Here is a 23,379-nt window from a genome sequence, read left to right on the forward strand (position 1 = left end):
ATTGCTTTGCAACGTTACACCCAGATATTTAAACAACATGAATGTGTTAAGCAGGACACTACTAATGCTGTATCTGAACATTACAGGGTGTTTTTTCTTACTCATCCGTATTAACTTACTGTTATTAAATGATGGTGAGTCTTTCCATCCTTGATCCACTTACAAGGCACAAAAATCTCCAGACCACAATTTACAATCTGCTTCAGCTTTGCCCATAATTCCTCTATGTCCATCTTACTGGAACTAAATGACATCAGTTCACTCTCTGTCCAGGAGGAACACTCTCCTAGTCTTCTTGACTGACTTACTTTCATAGCTGTAGTTGCTATAGTGACGTCAGATTGCCAATCCCTATTTCTTTACTGACATTGTCAATAAGGTCTCGCCTATTTTATTTGTAGCTAAAAGATCCAAGACATTTCCATTCTGTGTGGGCTTCCGAGCTAGCTGCACAAGACAGTTTTCAGAAAACATGTTTAAAAGTGCTTCGCATGACTTTCTTTCCCTTCCTCCCTCCCCCCCGCCCTTCCCCACCCCACATTATATCCATAGGCATCCTGGTTTATACTCAGTAGGTTAAAGTTGCCTCCAACTAGTATTGCATGATATGAGTATTGGTGTGCTACTGACTTTCATTGAATGACTCTAGAAGTGTCACATCAGAATTGGGTGGCCGGTAAAAACAAACAGCAATTAACTTGGTTTCACCTACATCTGTTATATGCGACCAGGTAGCTTCACTTTGACCTCAATAGAGAGTATATTTTCATCAGCTGCAATAAACACTCCCCTATGATGGGCTCTAATCTCTCTTTCAGATACATATTGCTAAATATCCCATAGCTTTCCACTTCAGGTTTCAGCCAGCTCTCAGTTCAAAGAATAATATGAGGACAAGAACTTTCGTGGAGGGCAGTAAATCCAGGAACTTTGTTATGAATACTTTGACAGGTTACTGATAAGAGTTTGACAGTCAAAATGTCGTTATTCTTAATGCTGTTTGACTTTCCTAGCTGCATATTGACTGGCAAGTGTTCAACAAAGCATCTCAAGCTACTGCCTAGCCTAAAAAACCCACATGTACAGTCATGGACAAAATGAGCGAGACCCCTTGCCTTTTCGTTATGATGACCTCCACAGCTTTAAAGTCTGCTACACAGCATAACAGGCAAGGTGACGGAGTGCTACCAACATACTATGCACAGGCGTGAAATTGAAAAACAATCCGAACTTTGTCAGACTATTTTCAATCATGTGTAAGACTAGAATGAGATTTTCACTCTGCAGCGGAGTGTGCGCTGATATGAAACTTCCTGGCAGATTAAAACTGTGTGCCCGACCGAGACTCGAACTCGGGACCTTTGCCTTTCGCGGGCAAGTGCTCTTGGAAGGTAGGAGACGAGGTACTGGCAGAAGTAAAGCTGTGAGTACCGGGCGTGAGTCGTGCTTCGGTAGCTCAGTTGGTAGAGCACTTGCTCGCGAAAGGCAAAGGTCCCGAGTTCGAGTCTCGGTCGGGCACACAGTTTTAATCTGCCAGGAAGTTTCATGTGTAAGACTATTTTAATGCTGATTAGTGTGTTAAACAAAACAAGTAAATATAAGATATAAATGAAACAAGAAACGCTAATTAGTATGAATTGTATTAATAAAAATGACTTTCAGCTTATCGAGATAACACAACTGTTTCAGTAAGACAAAGTACCCCAGATCATAACGAATTAGCAAAATATTATCTGCATTCAAGCCTGAAATGGTCTGTGTCAATGTTCAGACCAGTCATACTTGATTACTGTTGTTGACCTACCATGGAAGTTTGCAAATTTAGCAATACATGAAGATTCATAATAAAAGTCAGTTAAAAATCATCCAGTGCCACACTTAAGTCAGTTTAATTACTGACAGAAGTGTAAAAAGTAGGCAGTAATAAGTATGAAATTCTACAAGATTTTCATATTTACATCCACAGGGCACCTGTACAGAATGAAGGTAGCAATAAAACGTACTGGGGGCATGAGAATTTTTTAAAATTGTTTTATTGATAATCTATCTGCCTCCATCAAGATTAGAACCGAAAACAAACCAGACCACCCTTGCTGTAGCAACCACCTTTCACTATGCTAGCAGACAACCTAGGCAAACAGCCCTCTTTTATTACCCCAGACATGAATACGCCAGCAGTTTTGCATTGAAAATGGCAAAATGATCTGCAGTTTCTGTTGCATAGGGCTTTCTGGACTCAAAAACAAGAATTTTCTACCTTTATGTCACCACTTATGTGACAATCATTCGGGATGTTTATCGAAATAACAAAATACTATGATTAGTGAGTAAAGTTAGTAGGATAATTCTGCACCACCCCAGAAAATAAATGGCTACATAGCTGCCAAACATATTCTACAATGTTTCGAATTCTCCATTAGACTCACCACAGTCAGAGAATGTTCATTGACTGATGTGTCTCTTAAGCTAGCTAGCAATGGGAATGCTCACACATCTAAAACACGGTGGCATTAATACTGGTATCTGAATTACCACATTATAGGCAAATGGATTTTATTTGCATTCTTGTAAATGTGATTTGGGTTGAAAGTTTAGCTATGAGTAATATGCTGATGTATTGATTTCAACTAGAACATTTCAAATAAAGAGTAGAGGGGATTATTTATGCAGCCCTCATCTTCAGTAACTATCATAACTATTTTCATTGTTAGGATTTTGTCAGGTAGATCAGTAAAAATGGAACCCTACTAGTCTCACTTTCTTGACCGTCTATCTGTCTACCCAAACCTTCAAAACCTTTTACCTCGAATACGGATAGACATAATAAGCAGAAATGTATCGCATTTCCTGTGGTATATGGTCCGTTCGTGGTGTAAAAAAGTGAGATTCTATGTCAACGCAATCTAAAGATATGGCTGTTTATGTAAAGAAAATTTACACAAAAGGCCAAAAAATAGCTCTAAGACTATGCGACCAAACTGCTTAGGTCATCAGCCACTAGAACTACTTAAACATACATAACCTAACACACATCCATGCCCAGGGAAGGATTCAAACTGATGGCACAAGCAGCTGTGCAGTCTACAATATGGCACCATGGAATGCACAGCTAACCTGTGCTGTCAAGCTGTTAACATCATCTGGTGTTGCTAAAAAGTTATTCACTTCTGATGTATGATTTTCTGTGGATTTCATTTAAGATAGAATAACCAAAATGTATTTGATGTTACAGAAGAGGATGGATTCCTAATTCATTTCCCCTTGTCAATATTTATGATGTTAGATTCGCAATCTGAGCATATGTACTATCCATAACCATACTTTGACACCAAGTCATAATGCAAATAAAACACATTTTCTTATACTTGAGGTATTTTGTTTCCCACGAGGTGGTTGCAGACGATGCTGTGGTGTCTTAGAAGCATGAGCTTCTCCAGTGCTCCTCAGCACATCAGCTGAGCGAACGTTTTCTTCCTGCTGCTAGTCTAATGGACAATGGCAACACCGTAGAATATGTTTGGCAACTATGTGACCATCGATTTATGTTCTTGAATGATTCATAATTATGTTAGTAAATCCACTCGATATTTTTATGTCCTTTAAATTACATTTGCTACATGATTCAAACTGAAGACATAGGAAATGTATGTTATTTGGTCCAGGAAGCATGTTCCAGCAGAAATTGCTGCTTATATTGACATTTATGTTGCGAATTAGTCATCTTATCCATCACATGGACATTGAGGATGCCCTGTTTTGCTACAGTTGTTTCATAGATTAGTGGTATTGTGTGTTGGTGACATTGCCAGTTTATATATTGTGTATGTAACACACAATAAATACGTTTGATGCCTACAGTGAACAGTCCACTTGGAAAACATTTGTTGTCATCATAATGTATGTAACTTGGTCTTCGGCTTCCAATTTGACAATTTGTGGAAAAATGTTTTTTTCCTTGCTAGTCCTAGTTTCAAACATTGTCTGACAGAAAACGTAGGCATGAAGGAGTCAGTGAAAGCAGTTATTCACTATTATAGCAAACTTTTGAATCCACTGGACACTTGAATTCTCTATATTGAGTCTGAGTGTTTTGTTATTCCTCTTGTTATTTACTGTCTCAATGTCATCCGTGAGAATAAATTAAAGGCGGTGGGTTTGTATTAATATTCTGCACTGCTAAGTAAATTTTAAAGGTTATATTCTTTATATAAAACAGAGTATCGGTTTCAATCCTAGGATTGACGATAAACTTCAGAAATAAATTACAGAATAGTGGCATATCGACTATGGCTCCTCACCATCAACAATAGTTTTTAACCATAGTTTTGTATTTGCTATTTGACCATTGTTACCCTTTAGAGACCAACTTGATCTTTCCACAATGCCATTTTTGACTTGCTTCTTAATATGTCCTATAACTACAGATTTGCTGAAAATATTAACTGTTAAATATGCTATTCCAAAAATTAAAAACTTCCGTTTATTCTTTATATCTCGAAACTTAGTACTATTCACTTTCACTGAAGAAAATATACATAATAATAAAATGAAATCATAGATTAGAATCTCAAAGCATACTGTGAATAGTTAAAAGGAAATGAAATAAAAATCATCTTCTTGTCTAAAACACATTGCTGTTCAAGAGAACTTCAGCACCTCTCAACATTTTTTACACCTCTGATGTTTAGCCACAAGTGGACAAATAGTGGGTCTCATGAAACAGCACTGTTTAGCCGTCACAGAATAAAACCTCAAAAATCAGTAAATAAAACTATTTTTCTACTGTTGCTTCGAATCGTATATACCAACTCCCCTCTGCTGTGACGACTCGAAGTCTATTGGAAATTTGCTTTTTCTCTTCTTTTTTGGGCCTCCTTAACTCCCCTTCTAGCCCAGCCTTCACTCTCCAATTATGCCTTCATCGGCAAGCTTCTCCTCCATATTTTTCATTTTTGCTGAATTGCTTTTTACCCTTCTTGCATATACACATGTGTCATGTATTTTTTTTAGAGACTGCATGAATATATAAAGTGAGTATTTCTTGTCTTAGCATGCCGGCCGGTGTGTTCGAGCGGTTCTAAGCACTTCAGTCTGGAACTGTGCGACCTGTTAACCACATGTGCTGTATGAGTAGGTGAGCGATGTTGTTGGAACATGATCTGATCATCGCCAAATCTTGCTGACGCCGAAGGCAACATCACATTCTCCAGAATTGATATGTAATTGCATGCATCGAGTCTTCCTACTACTTCCCACAGGAGCCCACACCCTTTGGCCGATATCCATACCCATACCTTTACTGACTCCCTACCACTCCTTTGGCAACTGTAAATATATTTTGGATTATACCTAGCACCTTTTGGCCAGTAAACAAGTACTTGTCCAGTTGATGCTGTAGAGAAAACTTTATTGTTTGTGAAAATCACTCGCCTCCAAAACTGGGGAGGTTTGTCAACATTTTCAGCAGCAAAAGCAAGGTGGGCTTCTCTGTGGGAAACAGACAATGTCTCTTTCACAGCAGCACTTCTTTCTCTCAGTCCACCTTACCTTAGATGATGAGTGATGGTCTTATTGCTTACACTGAGACCCAAAGTTTGCTGAATTTGTTATGTGTTGACAATTGGATGGTTCTCACAGAAACAGCATATCTGCCAATCCTGAGCTGCAGCGGCCATGAGGCTTTCCATTCACGTTACCACCCTCTTCCTTTCGTCTAATCCACCTGGCTACCGTCAACTTGTGAAGACCCATAGTTCTTGCTACATATCTATTTGAAAATCCCTCTGCATGGAGTGCTATTATAGTGCCCTTGTCTGCCTCAGCTAGATGGGCCATTTAACATTGACTGAATGATTCATTGCGGTTAATATCTGCTTTAAAAACAGTAGGAAACAGACTGCCTCCTCCAACACTGCAGCCACAATGCAGTGGCCAAGTATGTGTAACACAGAAATCGGTGGCATAAACAAGAGATTGCAAGCCCGTACCCGCATCGTTACACAGTAGAGCAACTTAGAATCTGTAATTTCTCTCAGAAGGGACTGGTCCGCTCTTGTCATGTCTTATCCTGATAAATATTACATGTAATGAAATGTTTACATTTTGCATATATGGCAGGCCTAATGCAAGAAACATTTATGAAATATCTGAAGCAACCTGAAGAACGCTCCATGAATTTTAGCTGTAGAAGGTTGCCTTATAAGAAGGAGAACATGTTTATCCTCGCTTGCTGTGTTTCCAAGTGGCGGAGTTTACTCTGAGGCATACATAGTTCTTGCCGGGTGCAAGAAGCGACTTGACTAATGAAGGGAACTCACCAGGTACCTTACACTGATTGTCTGGAAACTTTGCTCAGTGAAGGAAAGGACAAAATAAGTGAACATGTGTTTCAGCCTATCTGCAGACACTCAACCATTTCCGAGAAAATGATGGTGAGAGTTATCAATGCACTGTTGCTATAGTGTAGATACCTTTTGCGCCCAAAAATGCAATTGAAGCGGAGGCTCAATGGCTACCGTCGTCCTTTTTTAACTTTGATTCCCGAGTTCGAGACCATATTGGCTATTTTATTATTATTTTTCCTCCCTCTCTATCAGAATTATCTAAAAATATTTTTTACAATTTATATTGAAATAATGTTGTCATTATTGATCAATTAACTTTCTGTGTAATTAATGAATTTAAAAAAGTAATAAACGAATGAGAAAAAATGTGGAATATTTTAGAACCTCCTTACAACCTGTAAGGTTGCAAGGACATCCACAAATATTTCACATCATTTTTTCATTCGTTTATTTTTTTAACTTCTTTCATTACACAGTAAATGAATTGATGAGTAATGACAACATTGTTTCAACATAAATTGGAATAAACATCCATAGATAATTCAGTGAGTGAGGGGGGGGGGGGGGGGGAGAGGAACAACCGGGTTTTGAACTCACAGCACAAAGTTCTGAAGTTGCGATGGTAGCTGCTGAACCACCACTTCAATTGAATCCTTACACACTAGAAGGTATCTACACTATAGCAACAGCGCATTGAAAACTTTTTCCGTCATTTTCTCAGAAGCGATCAAGTGTATGCAGATAAGCCGAGACAGGTGTTTGCTTATTTTGGCCCCTCTTTCACTGAGCAAAGTTTCAGCAAGGTCGAGGTATGACACTTGGTGAGTCCCCTCGTAAATGGAGTGTGCTACAATTCAATAGACAGAATGTGTCCACTATCCTCAACAACTCATTGATGTGTTTGGAAACTTTCGTTCTTGTAGTGTTAGTTTACATTATGAAAGCTGGTTTTCCTGATAATGATCTATTAATGGACTCTGCTCCTAATTTACGTTACTGTGTAGTAGACGTACTGCAACGACTTAAACAAGAAATGTTTGTTTATTTGGATAGTCCACTTCTTAGTTGCCACATGTCACTACAACTTGGTAACATCAGTAACAATTTAATACTTTGAAACAGTTATCTGCGGTGTACGAGGAGTGTACTCTGTTGAATGAGGAATACATTAAACATGAAAGCTGCATCCAGTAACAATAATTAACTTTTGGTTACATGACAAAGAACAAGTTGAAATACTGTCAATTGGTCTCAGTACCCAGTAAAATTAAACTGGAATGATCGACAACTTTCTTTTGTGGGGAAGGCAAATGAAAGACTGTGTTGTATTGTCTGCACACTAAGAATATGCAACAGGTCTACTAAAAACACTGCCTTCACTACATTTGTATGTTCACTGCTATAGTATTCCTGTGCGGTATGGGATCCTTGACAAATGTGATTGACCATACATGCCAAAAACGTCCAAGGAACAGTAGCAAGATCTGTAATGTCACGAAATAGGGGAGAGAGAGTTCCAGATTTGGTAAGTGAGTTGGGGTGACATTCATGAAAACAAAACCGTTTTTCATTGTCGTGAGATATTTTGATGAAATTTCAATCACCAACGTCTGTTCTGGATGCCAAAACATTATTTCCTCAGGAACTTACACAGTAAGAAACGACCATAGTAATAATGTAATTCAGGGCTTGTAAGAAAAGATTTAAGTGATCCTTTTTCCCGAACGCTGTTAGAGAGTAGAACGGTAGAGAAATAGTCTGAAGGTGGTTCGATGAACCCTTTGCCAACACGTAAGTCTGGATTGCAAAGAAATCCTGTAGATGTAGTCATGTAGATGTAACAATGAAATTATATTGTAATTACGACATGTGAGTTACATTTGATTTGAATGTCAAAGTTGTTTGCTTCATTATTTTCAGCCATAGACAAACACTTAGGTGTGTTAAATTGATACTGAAATAAAATGTCATGCATGGACCAGTAATAATAAATTCTTAACTACTTATTATGGTACTGCAGTATCTGCCAGCATCTTCAGAAGTGGATATCGCATACGATGTTCCTAGGGTGTTTATAAGTGGATACTGCAGACGACTTTGAACAAAATTTGAATGCAGCTTCATAAAAGTTCCAATATCAAACAATCTGAGTTGCTGGTGAATACAGTTTATCCTCACTAGACAGTATATAATATCATTATACGTGAGGTGAAAAGGATTTCGCCGGGTGCGGTGGTCAAGCGGTTCTCGGTGCTTCAGTCATGAACCGCGCGGCTGCTTCAGTTGCAGGTTGCAATCCTACCTCAGGCATGGATGTGTGTGATGTCCTTAGGTTAGGTAGGTTTAAGTAGTTCTAGGTCTAGGGGACTGATGACCTAAGCAGTTTGGTCACATAGTTCTTAGAGCCATTTTTTGACCTTTCGTGTAAATTTTCTTTACATAAACAGCCATATCTTTAGATTGCGTTGACATGGAAACTCACTTTTTTACACCACGAAGGGACCATATACCAAAGGAAGTGCAATACATTTCTGCTTATTATGTCTACCCATATTCGAGGTAAATGGGTTTTAAGGGTTGGGTGGACAGATAGACGGTCAAGAAAGTAAGACTAGTAGGATTCCATTTTTACCAATTTAGGTGACGAAATCCTAACAATGAAAATAGCTATGACAGTCACTGAAGATTAGGGACACATAAATAATTCCCCCTACTCTTTATTCGAAATGTTGTAGTTGCAGTCGATACGTCAGCATATTACTCATAGCCATGCTTTCGATCCAAATCATGTTTACAGGAATGCAAATAAAATCTATTTGCCTCTACATGTGGTAATTCAGACCCCAGTATTAATGCCACAGCATTTTAGAAGTGTGAGCATTCCCATTGCTAGCTAGCTTAACGAACAGTTCAGGTAATGAGCATTTTCTGACTGTGGTGAGTCCAATGGAGAATTCGAAACATTGTAGAATACATTTGGCAGCTCTGTAGTCGTTTATTTTCTGGGGTGGTGCAGAATTACCCTACTAAATTTACTTCCTAATAACAGTATTTTGTTATTTTGGTAAATATCCCGAATGATTGTCACATAAGCAATGACATAAAGGTAGAAAATTCTTGGTTTTGAGTCCAGAAAGCTCTATGCAACAGAAACTGCAGATCATTTTGCCATTTTCATTGCAAAATTGCTGGCTTATTCATATCTGGGGTAATAATAGAGGCCTGTTTGCCTGGGTTGTCTACTAGCGTAGTAAAAGGTGTTTGCTACTGCAAGGGAGCTCTGGTTTGCTTTTTGGTTCTAATCTCGATAGAGGCAGATAGACTACCAGCAAAGCAATTTTAAAAAATTCTCATGCCCCAATACGTTTTATTGCTACCTTTACTCTGTACAGGCACCCTGTGGATGTAAATATGAAAATATTGTAGAATTTCATACTTGTTATTGCCTACTTTTTCCACTTCTGTCAATAATTGAATTGACTTACGTGTGGCACTGAATGATTTTTAACTGAATTTTATTATGAATCTTCATGTATTGCTAAATTTGCAAACTTCCATGGTAGGTCAGCAACGGTAATTCAGTATGAGTGGCCTGAACGTTGACACAGGCCATTTTGCAGCCGAAAGCGCATAATATTTTCCTAATTCGTAATGATATGGGGTACTTCGTCTTACTAAAACAGTTATGTTATCTCGATAAGCTGAAATTTGTTTTTATTAGTACAGTTCATACTATTAGCATTTCTTGTCTCATTTATATCTTATATTTACATGTTGTGTTTAACACACTAATCAGCATTAAAGTAGTCTTACACATGACTGAAAACAGTCTGACAAAGTTCAGATAGTTTTTCAATTTCACACCCGTGCATAGTATGTTGGTAGCACTCCGTCACCTTGCCTGTTATGCTGTGTAGCAGACTGGAAAGCTGTGCAGATCAGCATAACAGAACAGCGAGGGTCTCGCTCATTTTTTCCATGACTGTAGACTCCACAAGTACTCTGCAACCCGAATAGGTGTTTCCTTTGTGTGGTGCACCCCTGAACTATCAAGGGTAATCCTACCAACATGATAATGCACTTTTAGAAATCTGGAGCCTTTGGCCTGTCACAGAGTCAATGAAGACTTTGCTTGAGAGCCTCCACTCTGCTCCAAAGCAAAGCAATTCAATCAACTCTGGAAACAATGATGCAAATTGTGATCTTTGCACTCCATGTGTGAGGCCAGCAATCTTCACCACCTCTGCCAGCCCCCTGTGTGAACTGAGGATGGCTCAGAACCCATGTGACAGGTGTTGTTGGTGCCAACATGAGCCATAGCTTGCAGATGACTGCACACTGCTCAGCTCACTTAGTTTTTGATTCAGAAAGTGTAGTGATTGACAAAAATTTGTAATGGAATGCAGAGACACTGCAGCAGCAAAAATGAAGATTTGTGTAAACTGCATGTACTGTGTGCCACATCTACATACATACTCCACAATTCATTATACAGTGCATGGCGGAGGGTACCTCGTACCACAACTATCATCTTCTCTCCCTGTTGCACTCCCAAACAGACCGCATATATGCCTCTGTACGAGCTCTAATCTCTCTTATCTTATCTTTGTGGTCTTTCCGCAAAATGTAAAATTGTAGTGCAGTCAGCCTCAAATGCTGGTTCTCTAAATTTCCTCAATAGCAATTCACGAAAAGAATGCCTCCTTTCCTCTAGAGACTCCCACCCGAGTTCCTGAAGCATTTCCGTAACACTCGTGTGATGATCAAACCTACCAGTAACAAATCTAGCAGTCCGACTCTGAATTGCTTCTATGTCCTCTCTCAATCTGACCTGATAGGGATCCCAAATGCTCGAGCAGTACTCAAGATTAGGTCATATTAGTGTTTTATAAGTGGTCTCCTTTACAGTTGAACCATATCTTCCCAAAATTCTACCAATGAACCGAAGACGACTATCTGCCTTCCCCACAACTGCCATTACATGCTTGTCCCACTTCATATCGCTCTGCAATGTTACGCCCAAATATTTAATCGACGTGACTGTGTCAAGCGCTACACTACTAATGGAGTATTCAAACATTACAGGATTCTTTTTCCTATTCATCTGAATTAATTTACATTTATCTATATTTAGAGTTAGCTGCCATTCTTTACACCAATCACAAATCCTGTCCAAGTCATCTTGTATTCTCCTACAGTCACTCAATGACAACACCTTCCCATACACCAGAGTATCATCAGCAAACAGCTGCACATTGCTATCCACCCTATCCAAAAGGTCATTTATGTAGATAGAAAACAACAGCAGCCCTACGACACTTCCCTGGGGCACTTCAGATGATACCCTCACCTCCAATAAACACTCACCATCGAGGACAAGAAGGCTTCCAGCCACTCACATACTTGGGAACCAATCCCATATGTTTGTACCTTAGTTAGGAGCCTGCAGTGGGGCACCGAGTCAAACGCTTTCCGGAAGTCAAGTAATATGGCATCCATCTGATACCCTTCATCCATGGTTCGCAAGATATCATGTGAAAAAATGGCGAGTTGCGTTTTGCAGGAGCGATGCTTTCTAAAGCCATGCTGATGCATGGACACCAACTTCTCTGTCTCAAGGAAATTCATTATATTTGAACTGAGAATATGTTCGAGAATCCTGCAACAAACTGATGCTTAGGATATTGGTCTGTAATTTTGAGGATCCGCCCTTCTACCCTTCTTATATACAGGTGTCACCTGCGCTTTTTTCCAGTTGCTTAGGACTTTACATTGGGCAAGAGATTCACGATAAATTCAAACTATGTAAGGAGCCAATGCAGTAGAGTACTCTCTGTAAAACTGAATTGGAATCCCATCAGGACCTGGCAATTTACTTATTTTCAACCCATTCAGCTGCTTCACAACCCCAGGGATGTCTATCACTATGTCCTCCATACGAGAATCTGTACGAGTATGGCGGTATTTTTGTACGATCCTCCTGCATGAAAGCTTTCTCAAATGCTAAATTTAAAATTCCAGCTTTTGTTTTGCTGTCTTCTGTTGCCAGGCCAGACTGATCAGTGAGTGACTGGATGGAAGCCTTCGACCTGCTTACCGATTTTACGTAAGACCAGAATTTCCTTGGGTTTTCAGCAAGATCTTTTGCTAAGGTATGATGGTGGTAGTGGTTGAATGCTTCGTGCATTGCTCTTTTTACAGCAGCATGAATCTCTACTAACTTTTGCCTGTCCTCATTCTCCCGATCTTTCTTGAACTGCGAGTGCAACTGCCTTTGCTTCCTGAGCATTCTACGAATTGCGCTGTTAAACCGTGGTGGGTCTTTTCCATCCGTAACCCACTTTTTGGGCACATACTTGTCCAATGCGTGATTTAGAATGTGTTTAAAATTTGCCCATAATTCTTCCACGTCCATCATACCGGAAGTAAACGAATTCGGTTCATTTACTAAGTGGGATGCTAACAACTGCTTATCTGCTCTTTCTAGTAAGAATACTCTCCTAGCCTTCTTGATCGACTTTTTAACTTTCGTAATCATAGTCGTAATGACAACATCATGATCACTAATCCCTGTCCCAACACTGACACTGTCGATGAGGTCTGGTCTGTTCGTGGCTACCAGATCTAAAATATTTCCATTACGCGTTGGCTGTTCATTTAACTGCTCAAGACAGTTTTTGGATAATGCATTCAAAAGTAGTTCACACGACGGCTTGTCTGCACCACCTGTAATGAATCCATAGACATCCCAGTCTATACTAGGTAGGTTGAAGTCGCCTCTGACTGCAGTGGCCAAGTGGTTATAGGAGATACAGTTTGGAACCGCATGACCACTACAGTCGCAGGTTCGAATCCTGCCTCAGGCATGGATGTGTGTGATATCCTTAGGTTGGTTAGGTTTAAGTAGTTCTAAATTCTAGGGGTTGATGACCTCAGATGTTAAGTCCCATAGTGCTCAGAGCCATTTGAACCATTTTTGAAAGTCCCATTGCTGCACATGGTGTGGTTGGTACCTGTCAGCGAACCATGTGATTGCTTGGTGGCTCTGGTGGTACTAATTTGAAATTTGGATCACAAGGAGTGGTAGACACAAAGTTCATGGAAAGTGGTCATATATATGAAAGATGACGAGATAAATGCTTAATATGTACCACATGAGGAGGGATGATGGTGTCAAAGTCGCACAGTAAGTCCATGGTAACACTCCATTGCTTGGCATTGATATTGTTTGTTCATTCACTGCACTGATGAGAGTCACTGCCACTTCTCACTAAAACAATTCATTGGAAGGTTGGTTTTGAAGTACTGTATGATGTAGCATTACACTCCTTGGTGAAATTGGGAATTGTGATGCACAATGGTTGCATGTTGGTTGCATTGTTGTTGCACAATATCTAGTTGATGACATATTTGACATAATTCGTGGTCTCACTGACCAGTCATGCCCACCTGATGTCATACCATGTCCACTCCCCACACATCAGAGGCACTGCATGCAACATGATTGCTTTTCGACCACTCTCAATCAAGCAGTTCATCTTCAGCCACCACTGGCGACGTTAGCGCATCTTCCTGACATGAGTTCAGTATGACAATACTGGACTCTGTAATTGAATTTCCATCTCAACTGACTTCAACTACAATATGAAACATGTTGGTACCCTGCCTTTTTGCCTCCCACTGCCCCCACTCTGACATGGATGGCTTCTTCATAGACCACAACCACAGAAGTTCACCCTGGCAAATAAATTACCACCTCATGTCAGTCACACTTCCCCTCAGTGTATGCTGTTTCTTTGACCAGACAAAAGTCTCTCTGTCATGTGTGGCTGCCAAATCCTGACTTCTTAGCCACTGATACCCCACCCTTGTGTCTCTGCTCTCACCATCCTGTGTGAACACTTTGGACACTCCCCGTGGCAGCTACAACTGTACTACCACCTTTTCAGCACTCATATGATGCCCACCATGACTTCGAGAAACAGCTCAGTCATGTTTAGTGAAAGTACCAGCCAAAGCACAACTTGTCATGGATGGCATGCACTGTGCTGCATCTGCATCGCTTTGTGGGGGGGGCACCGCTGCTTCCACTGTTCGAAAAATTTCTTGTAGTCATGTTTAGAAATGGCTGACAGCTCCTCCTCATTTTTTTCTTGACTTCTTCAATGTTGTCAAACTAGTGTCCTCTCATGCCGGTTTTCATGTTTGGATATAAGAAAATGTCTCATGGAGCCAGGCAAGGCGAATGAGGTGACCCAATGTCTTTTTCACAGTGACAGAAACAGTTGTTGTAGATGAAAGAAAATATATTTTGCTTATATTGCAGGTCTTGCACTATGTATCAAGCTTTTTGTGAGAAATAAAATGTCTGAGAAACCTGTGAAGGAGTGTAAAAGGCACAATACATTTATTATAATGTAACAATTATTAAGATTAATGAATGGAAAATGATTAAGAAAACAAATTAAAAATGTATCATCCTGCTTTTTATGTCTTTCTGCCTTAAAGCCAGTCAGTTTTGATTGTTTTACTGAGGAAAGTTTGTTCGATAGTTTCCAGATATTTTTAGGAGACAAACAGGGACATTATTTGCAGACAAAATGAACTTTATTGTGTAAAACACTTAATTAAATTTCTTAAGTGTAATCATGTATTGGAATATGATGTTTCAGAGGATAAGATTTTACATAGTGATGTGAAACAATATAGGAACTACACTATAGTGAAGATAAGTGTACATACAGCCTGTATCATCTTGTAATCACCAAAATTAGTGTCCTCCAGCTAAAGACTGTACCCAATAACTGGGAAACTGCTTCACAAAAACTAACTATTTGGCTGTGAGATTCTTACAGCAACCATGATGTTGATATCAAATGAAAGTCTCTAGAGATTCTTACAGTTTAATTAACTGTGGGTGTATTTTTAGTAATGTGGTCATTCTTCAGTGTTAAAGTATTATTGTTATTTGACTGTAAGAAATTTATGTTACCTGCCACAGCTGATTTGCACAGCGTGGAACTTCAGTTTTTGAATTTTATGAAAAACAATATCTGCTAAATGTTTTAGTATAGCAGTGAAAAGAAAACAGTAATGAATGTTTCACATTTTAATTTCTTCTTGTACAGATCGTGACATTGGCATTCTGGACTATATATTCAATAGATCGTGAACTCATAATGCCTAAAGCACTGGACGCCTTTTTGCCTCTTTGGGTGAATCATGCACTGCACACAAATATTACTGTTGCTGCATTTACTGAGATGTTAATAACATTTCACTGGTATCCTGCTTCACGACGGAATACTGTGTATGGTATTGCAGCAATTACAGTGGCCTATGCTGTATGGTATGTAATTGAATTGTAGTGAGTTTCCCTACAGTAATGAGTCATACTTCATGAGATTGTTCCTATCAACCACTTGTTTCTTTATGTTATGTAAGTGATTTCCCATGTTCTCTAGATAATAAGCATCTGATCACTTTTTGTATCTGATCCCTCACCTAATTGACAGTATGCTAAACAACTGCCTGTTCCAAGTGGTCATGGTATCCCCAAGAAAATTAAAAATCTGTCTACCACAGGGATCAGTTCTTGCTCCAATTTTCTTCAACTTATACAATGCAGGCACACCAAAAAAACAAAATCAATGAAGTTTGGTTATGCCGATGACAGGGACCTGCAACAAAGTGTTCCTCAATTCACCAGTCAGAAGAAATCCCAATGGAGGACCTAGATGTAGTGGGAAAAATGTTGACCCCCAAGCATATGCCACAAAAATGAAGGTTTCCTGCTTCTGTCTAAGTAATAAACATCCCAGAAGAAAGCAAAAACTACACTAACTCATAATAAACCACCAAAGCACCTAGGGTAACCCATGATAGAACTCTGCATTTCAGAGAGCATCTAACAAAAACAGCCAAAAAACTGAAAACGAGAAAGAACATAATTCAGAAGTTATGTGGTACAACCTGAGGAACATCAGCAACCAACTTACGTTCTTCTGCTCTGGGTCTCGTCTTCTCAGCTGCTGAATATTGTGCCCATATGTGTAAAACATAAATGTCCAACTAAATAACTCCATTTGAATGATTGCTGGTAGTATTAAATGAACACCTACAAAATGACTGCCAGTACTAGGCCACATTGCACTCCTTCACCTTTTAAATATAAATGCTCTCATGAATGGAAACTAGAAGATCATTGATTATAAAAATCTAACAGTACATCAAGATGCCAATGATGGAGACCATTCCTGACTGTGTTCTGGATGATCATCAACAGTAACAGCAATGCTCGCTGTAGAGTTTAACATTAGTAATGCATGGATTGGGCTGGACAAAATAATATGCCATGTATCACACATGCCATGCAAAATGAGGTCAGTACTAAATAGAATTAGAACCAAACAATACAGATATGCATATTTTTTGCACAAATGCGGTAAGCAGCCATCACCACTTAATGATTGTGGAGAACCACAGACCATCAGACACATCACAGAAGAATGCCTCAAAAGATTATGTGATGGTAGACCAGAAGACTCCTGGTATGCTGGTAGAGGAATAGCCATGGGGCAGATTTGCTTGTATACTGAGATCCCTAACTGGTAAGCCACTGAACCTTTATTTACAAAATTTTATTTGCACAGCAAATAACCAGAATGTTAGTTGTGCACACATTGGTACTTGAGCAGACACTTAATTTATAACAAAATTAATCACTACATAATTATAAAGCCACAACAAATTTTATAAACTCTGTAGACTTTTTTCCCAAAAATTTTTACAAACACACACACACACACACACACACGCACACACACACACACACACACACACACACACAGCCGACTTCTGCCCTTTAGAACAATTAGGCATAAGCACAGCCTTTAGCCCACTTATCAGTTTAACCAAATGGACTCTTACAAAAAGCAATTTAGCCTTGGATCACAACATTGAGGTTAAAATCCATCAAGTAGATCTGATTTTAAGAAAGATGAATGTGCTTCTGCTCTTACAGAAATTGATAACATGATCTATAATTTACATTACTTTTGTATGGGCACTAGCCCACTTCAATCTGAACAAAATGATTTGCAAAAAGCTACTGAGCTTCTACCCAAAACAGTTACACACACACACACACACACACTAGGCTTCTGCCCATACAGTTGTTAACCTTTACCCAGACATGTGAACAAGTGCACAACATATATATCTTAAACCAGTGTGTACTTAATTTCATTTGGCTAGTGTCAACATTTTCAGGCTGCCGTTGGCCCCAACTGCCAGTGCACCCACGCTTTGCAGTAAATAATCTCTGGTGTACACAATAGCAAGTGGGCTTTTGAAACAGAGAAGCACAGTTTATAAACAATGGTAGACACATGAGTCTCAAAATACACTCCTGGAAATTGAAATAAGAACACCATGAATTCATTGTCCCAGGAAGGGGAAACTTTATTGACACATTCCTGGGGTCAGATACATCACATGATCACACTGACAGAACCACAGGCACATAGACACAGGCAACAGAGCATGCACAATGTCGGCACTAGTACAGTGTATATCCACCTTTCGCAGCAATGCAGGCTGCTATTCTCCCATGGAGACGATCGTAGAGATGCTGGATGTAGTCCTGTGGAACGGCTTGCCATGCCATTTCCACCTGGCGCCTCAGTTGGACCAGCGTTCGTGCTGGACACGCAGACCACGTGAGACGACGCTTCATCCAGTCCCAAACATGCTCAATGGGGGACAGATCCGGAGATCTTGCTGGCCAGGGTAGTTGACTTACACCTTCTAGAGCACATTGGATGGCACGGGATACATGCGGACGTGCATTGTCCTGTTGGAACAGCAAGTTCCCTTGCCGGTCTAGGAATGGTAGAACGATGGGTTCGATGACGGTTTGGATGTACCGTGCACTATTCAGTGTCCCCTCGACGATCACCAGTGGTGTACGGCCAGTGTAGGAGATCGCTCCCCACACCATGATGCCGGGTGTTGGCCCTGTGTGCCTCGGTCGTATGCAGTCCTGATTGTGGCGCTCACCTGCACGGCGCCAAACACGCATACGACCATCATTGGCACCAAGGCAGAGGCGACTCTCATCGCTGAAGACGACACGTCTCCATTCGTCCCTCCATTCACGCCTGTCGCGACACCACTGGAGGCGGGCTGCACGATGTTGGGGCGTGAGCGGAAGACGGCCTAACGGTGTGCGGGACCGTAGCCCAGCTTCATGGAGACGGTTGCGAATGGTCCTCGCCGATACCCCAGGAGCAACAGTGTCCCTAATTTGCTGGGAAGTAGCGGTGCGGTCCCCTACGGCACTGCGTAGGATCCTACGGTCTTGGCGTGCATCCGTGCGTCGCTGCGGTCCGGTCCCAGGGCGACGGGCACGTGCACCTCCCGCCGACCACTGGCGACAACATCGATGTACTGTGGAGACCTCACGCCCCACGTGTTGAGCAATTCGGCGGTACGTCCACCCGGCCTCCCGCATGCCCACTATACGCCCTCGCTCAAAGTCCGTCAACTGCACATACGGTTCACGTCCACGCTGTCGCGGCATGCTACCAGTGTTAAAGACCGCGATGGAGCTCCGTATGCCACGGCAAACTGGCTGACACTGACGGCGGCGGTGCACAAATGCTGCGCAGCTAGCGCCATTCGACGGCCAACACCGCGGTTCCTGGTGTGTCCGCTGTGCCGTGCGTGTGATCATTGCTTGTACAGCCCTCTCGCAGTGTCCGGAGCAAGTATGGTGGGTCTGACACACCGGTGTCAATGTGTTCTTTTTTCCATTTCCAGGAGTGTAGGTATAAGCCAGTAACTAGGAAAAAGGTTGAATTGGGACAATTAAAGAAAAGTCCCTTGCTTTTGACATCCAGTAAACACCACTGGAAAAAGTTTTACAGATTAATGTTAAGCAGAGTGAAGGCTGGAGCTAACACTTCCAACAAAAGCTATGTTGTGCCAGAAGGAGAGGAATTGATAGGTATGTATCAACTTGCACTGGCAACTGCAAAGTCGATAGATTACTTAAACACTCTATTAGTTTGCTTATAAGAGTTTATATTGTAAGTATTAAGCACTACACTCTTATGTAACCCCCCCCCCCCCCCCAACCTCTCCCCCCAAAAGCCAAACAATAATAAATAAATTCATTTGGTGACACATCTGTTGTCTGATGTGCGACAACGAGCTGAAAGGATATGATATGGCCATGAAGTTGAGTAATTAATTGATTTCTGCCTTGAAGCCATGTATTTAACATATTTAACTGATTAGTAATGTCAGTCAAAAATGCCAAGACACATAACCAGTCTGTATTTTTTAATTCAGAGATATTTCCGTTCTTTTTAGTCATGAGAATTTCAATTTGATCAGTAATTCAGAAATCAATCCAGTATTTCATTGCAACTTTACCATTTTATTTCTGTATTCAAATCACCTTCACTGTCAGTTTCTTCAAAAATAGTTTTAAAGTGTCTGTGAATGTGGCCCTGAGGTTTTATGAAATTAATTATTGCAACCACAACTTTCATGACACGTTCAAAACTTATTATCCTCGCACACAAAGTCTCTTGGTTGATTGTACGCTGTAACAGTGTCAAATAATCATCATGCACTCCTAAATGCCATATTAGTAATGACACCAATCCAGAATTAATTCCTTCCATGGAAGTGCTCTGTCAGTCCCAATACCTGCTACCTTAGACAGATCTAAATTAATGTTCGAACACTGTTGTAAGGGTTCAGTAATATATCACCACATCTAGTTTGCTCTGATGATGAACTATTTCCACCAATGCTTCACATACTTCAAACTCATGCATTATGCCCTGTGCTAATACTAACATCTGAGGTGTGGAAGTTATGTCTGTTGATTCATCGGTAGCCAATGAAAAGAAATCAAATTTCTTTGAGCAAATATTTATCTGGTCCTTTATGTTTGCCAATACTGCAGTAATTGTCCTTTGCATAGTCATGTGGTTTAGCTGAAGTTTCTCATAATGCTTAATAGATTTTGAGCAAATTTTTTAGCAGCCATATCGAAACAATTTTTGACTAAATTGCATTCTACTTGCTATAAGGCGAGAGATTTCAAAACTTATTTCTGTTGCAGTTTCTGTGTCTTTAACAGGTTTTCTGAACATCACTTACTGATGTTCCCATTCTCATTTATGAAATAAATTTTCTGTTTACATTAGTCTTCTGTCAATTCAGAAAATGCAGAATGCTGGCTTTCATAGTATCTCCTTCAGCTGTATTCCTTCGGGATGATTACAAAACTTTTTCAAATAATGAAAATGATATTATTCAGCAACTACTCAGAAAAGTATTTTTCAGCTCAGCTATCCTGAAACTGCTGCTTCTCATCCTGTAATCTGTGTTTTCAACTTGGTCCTACTTTATCCACTCTTGGTTTAATTTTAGACATCCTCCAACTGGATGCAGTGAATCTTTACAACAATGCTTATGAAGAGAAAACCAGAAATGTTCGTAAACAAAAGAATGATTAGAGTAAAAAACTTTCTTACATTATTATTGATCAATTATCATGAAGTAAATGCTTACAGGTAACAGCAACATATAAAATTGATGCTTACTGTCACTGCAAAAAGTTCAACAGACTAATGAGTAGGCTGATAAAGTGCATTGATGCAAGGTGTGTATTTTAGAATACACAAACAGCTGATGACTGAACAATGTATTTCCCTACAGGCACACATGAGCACTGTGCCAGTGCATTGTTGTTCAAGCTCAAATATAATGCGCCTTGAGACAAGTTATTGTTCAAAATTGGGATCCACTAACCCCAATGCCAGCTAGACTGGTCTGCTTCAAAAGAACTACATTGTGTCAGTCGTCTCCTTTCTAAAAGGAATTGAAAGATGAGGAAAAAATTACAAGAATGGATGGTGAGGGGCAGGCTACCATCAGATCAACGGTGGGCTGCATGTGACTCATGTACTGCAGTCTGTGCATCCGTGGTTTAGAGAGACTGTCAGGTGAGCTTTACAAGGGAGAGTGTTCTAGGGGTCCAAGTCCAGATGTATGTGGAGTGTTGCTGTAAGGTGAGATTTCACTGGTAATGTGGCTGTAATGGACACAGCAAAAAGTAAGTTATCTCTCTCTCTCTCTCTCTCTCTCTCTCTCTCTCTCTGTGTGTGTTGTGTGTGTGTGTGTGTGTGTGTGTGGGTGTGGGTGGGTGTGCATCCATGGCAGTTTCCATTGTGTTGTGTTAAATAAATAATTACGTTTAGTAGAACCAACAACTTGTGGCCCTGATATGATAGTGAATATAGAAGAATCACTCCAATCATTATTACAGTTTTGCTTTGGCAATTTAAATATGTTTTTCCATGGGAAACTCACCACTGAATGACACCAGTCCAGAAATATCACATATGGCAGTGAAAATACTTCGTTTCTGGTGAAAAACTATAAAGGTATGGTTTTTGCAAATGTAGTCCTAATCTGCTACCACAGAAATTAGCAACTTGGTGACAAAGTAACATTATGTTTTAGGACTGTTTGATAGTGAAGCTGCTGAGCTAATTTCAGATTTCATTTCAAAACCATTATCAGATTTTTCATGTACAAACTTCAAAAATGCTATACTTGAGAATTACAAGAATCAGTCACACAAATTTTAAAAAATTGCTAACAGAAGAAGATCTAGGAGACAACAAGCCATCTATTTTACTCTGGGAGATGTGGGCTCCTGCAGGAATGCAAGCAACCTATGATTTTTTTTTTTTTTTTTTTAAGAAATATATTTCTTCCGTAACTATCACCCAATGTGCATCCTGTACCTGTGGTTTGTTGAGGTGAAAATCCTGAAACAGTGCCTTTCATGGCTGACAAAATTGTAGGGATCACAATGCCCAGTCAGTCTGTATATAATCAAAATGACAGAATTTTCCAACTGGAGGAACAGCTTTCGGAACCAGTGACACAGATTTAGGAACTACAAACTGGGACATGATCAGCAAGCATATCAAAACAAAATCACTGTAACTTGCTCAGAAACATTCTACGTGCTGGTATCATTATAATTTCAAACAGACTGCAGAGAAGTGCACATTGCCATGTTCATTTATTTCTCAACAATTTGCTAACACTCAGAAGGAAATCTAGTATGTGACTTGCTGTGTGACATGCTCAGCGTGGCACAGAGTGAGGAGGCTGAATCATCTCACTGCCTGTTCATTATGGATTGCAACACATATCATTGATATTTGGTCATCTCTGGGGTAGACATTTCTGTACTTCCAGCAACAGCATTGGACCACAAAAACATTCAGAGGTGGTAGCTTTGCACTGCAAACAATGCTGCAGTACACACATATGGTGAACACCTACTGAACCTGGAAATAGGTCTTTGACACAGATTTACAACACTATTTCTTCTTGCAAATGTTTACTAGCAAATTAGTAGTGCCAGTTTTTTGAGCCGTTTATTTATTTATTGCATATCTAGTGTAAGCAGATTAGAGTCTTAAGGCCTCTCTTACAAGTGACGAGGAATTACAAAACTTTCCCAATAACAAAAAGAGTAATAGTAATAATAATAATATTAATGGGCATTTAGAGTGATATAAATTAGATTAGCATTGAAGCCAAGTTTAGAATTGAAACAAATACTAACAAAGAGATAGAGGGGCTGGCCAGTACTTACCTCAGCTCAGTACAGCCGATAGATACACATAAAACAGAACTGAAAATTTACATTCCTAGCTTTCGGAACTTTGTTCCTTCATCAGGGAGGAGAGAGGGGAAAAAAGGGAAGAAGGGAAAGTGGATTCAGTTACTCACAACCCAGGTTATGAAGCAACAGGGAAAGGTAAACAGGGAGGGTAGCAAGGATGGAGGCATGGTTGTCACAGGGAAGCCAAAGATATTCTACTGTAAGTACTGTGCCAGCTTCAAACCAAAGAGGACACATACAGAAGTAAAGAGGTATATAGTATAAAGATAAACACAACTATGTAGGATGAAAAGATGCGTGAATGGC

General features: G+C 40.0%; 1 protein-coding gene across 3 annotated transcripts in view; it reads left to right on the plus strand.

Annotated features, from left to right (window-relative positions):
• LOC126457159 (androgen-dependent TFPI-regulating protein-like) overlaps window positions 1-23,379 on the plus strand; it is a 257,589-nt gene that overhangs the window by 18,525 nt on the left and 215,685 nt on the right. For all 3 annotated transcript variants that reach the window (XM_050093238.1, XM_050093237.1, XM_050093236.1), the window contains one exon: window positions 15,473-15,693. In XM_050093238.1, the coding sequence (XP_049949195.1) occupies window positions 15,473-15,693 (221 nt within the window). The remainder of the gene's footprint in view (window positions 1-15,472; window positions 15,694-23,379) is intronic.

The sequence above is a fragment of the Schistocerca serialis genome, chromosome 2 (genome assembly GCF_023864345.2).
Source record: "Schistocerca serialis cubense isolate TAMUIC-IGC-003099 chromosome 2, iqSchSeri2.2, whole genome shotgun sequence".
NCBI lineage: Eukaryota > Metazoa > Arthropoda > Insecta > Orthoptera > Acrididae > Schistocerca > Schistocerca serialis.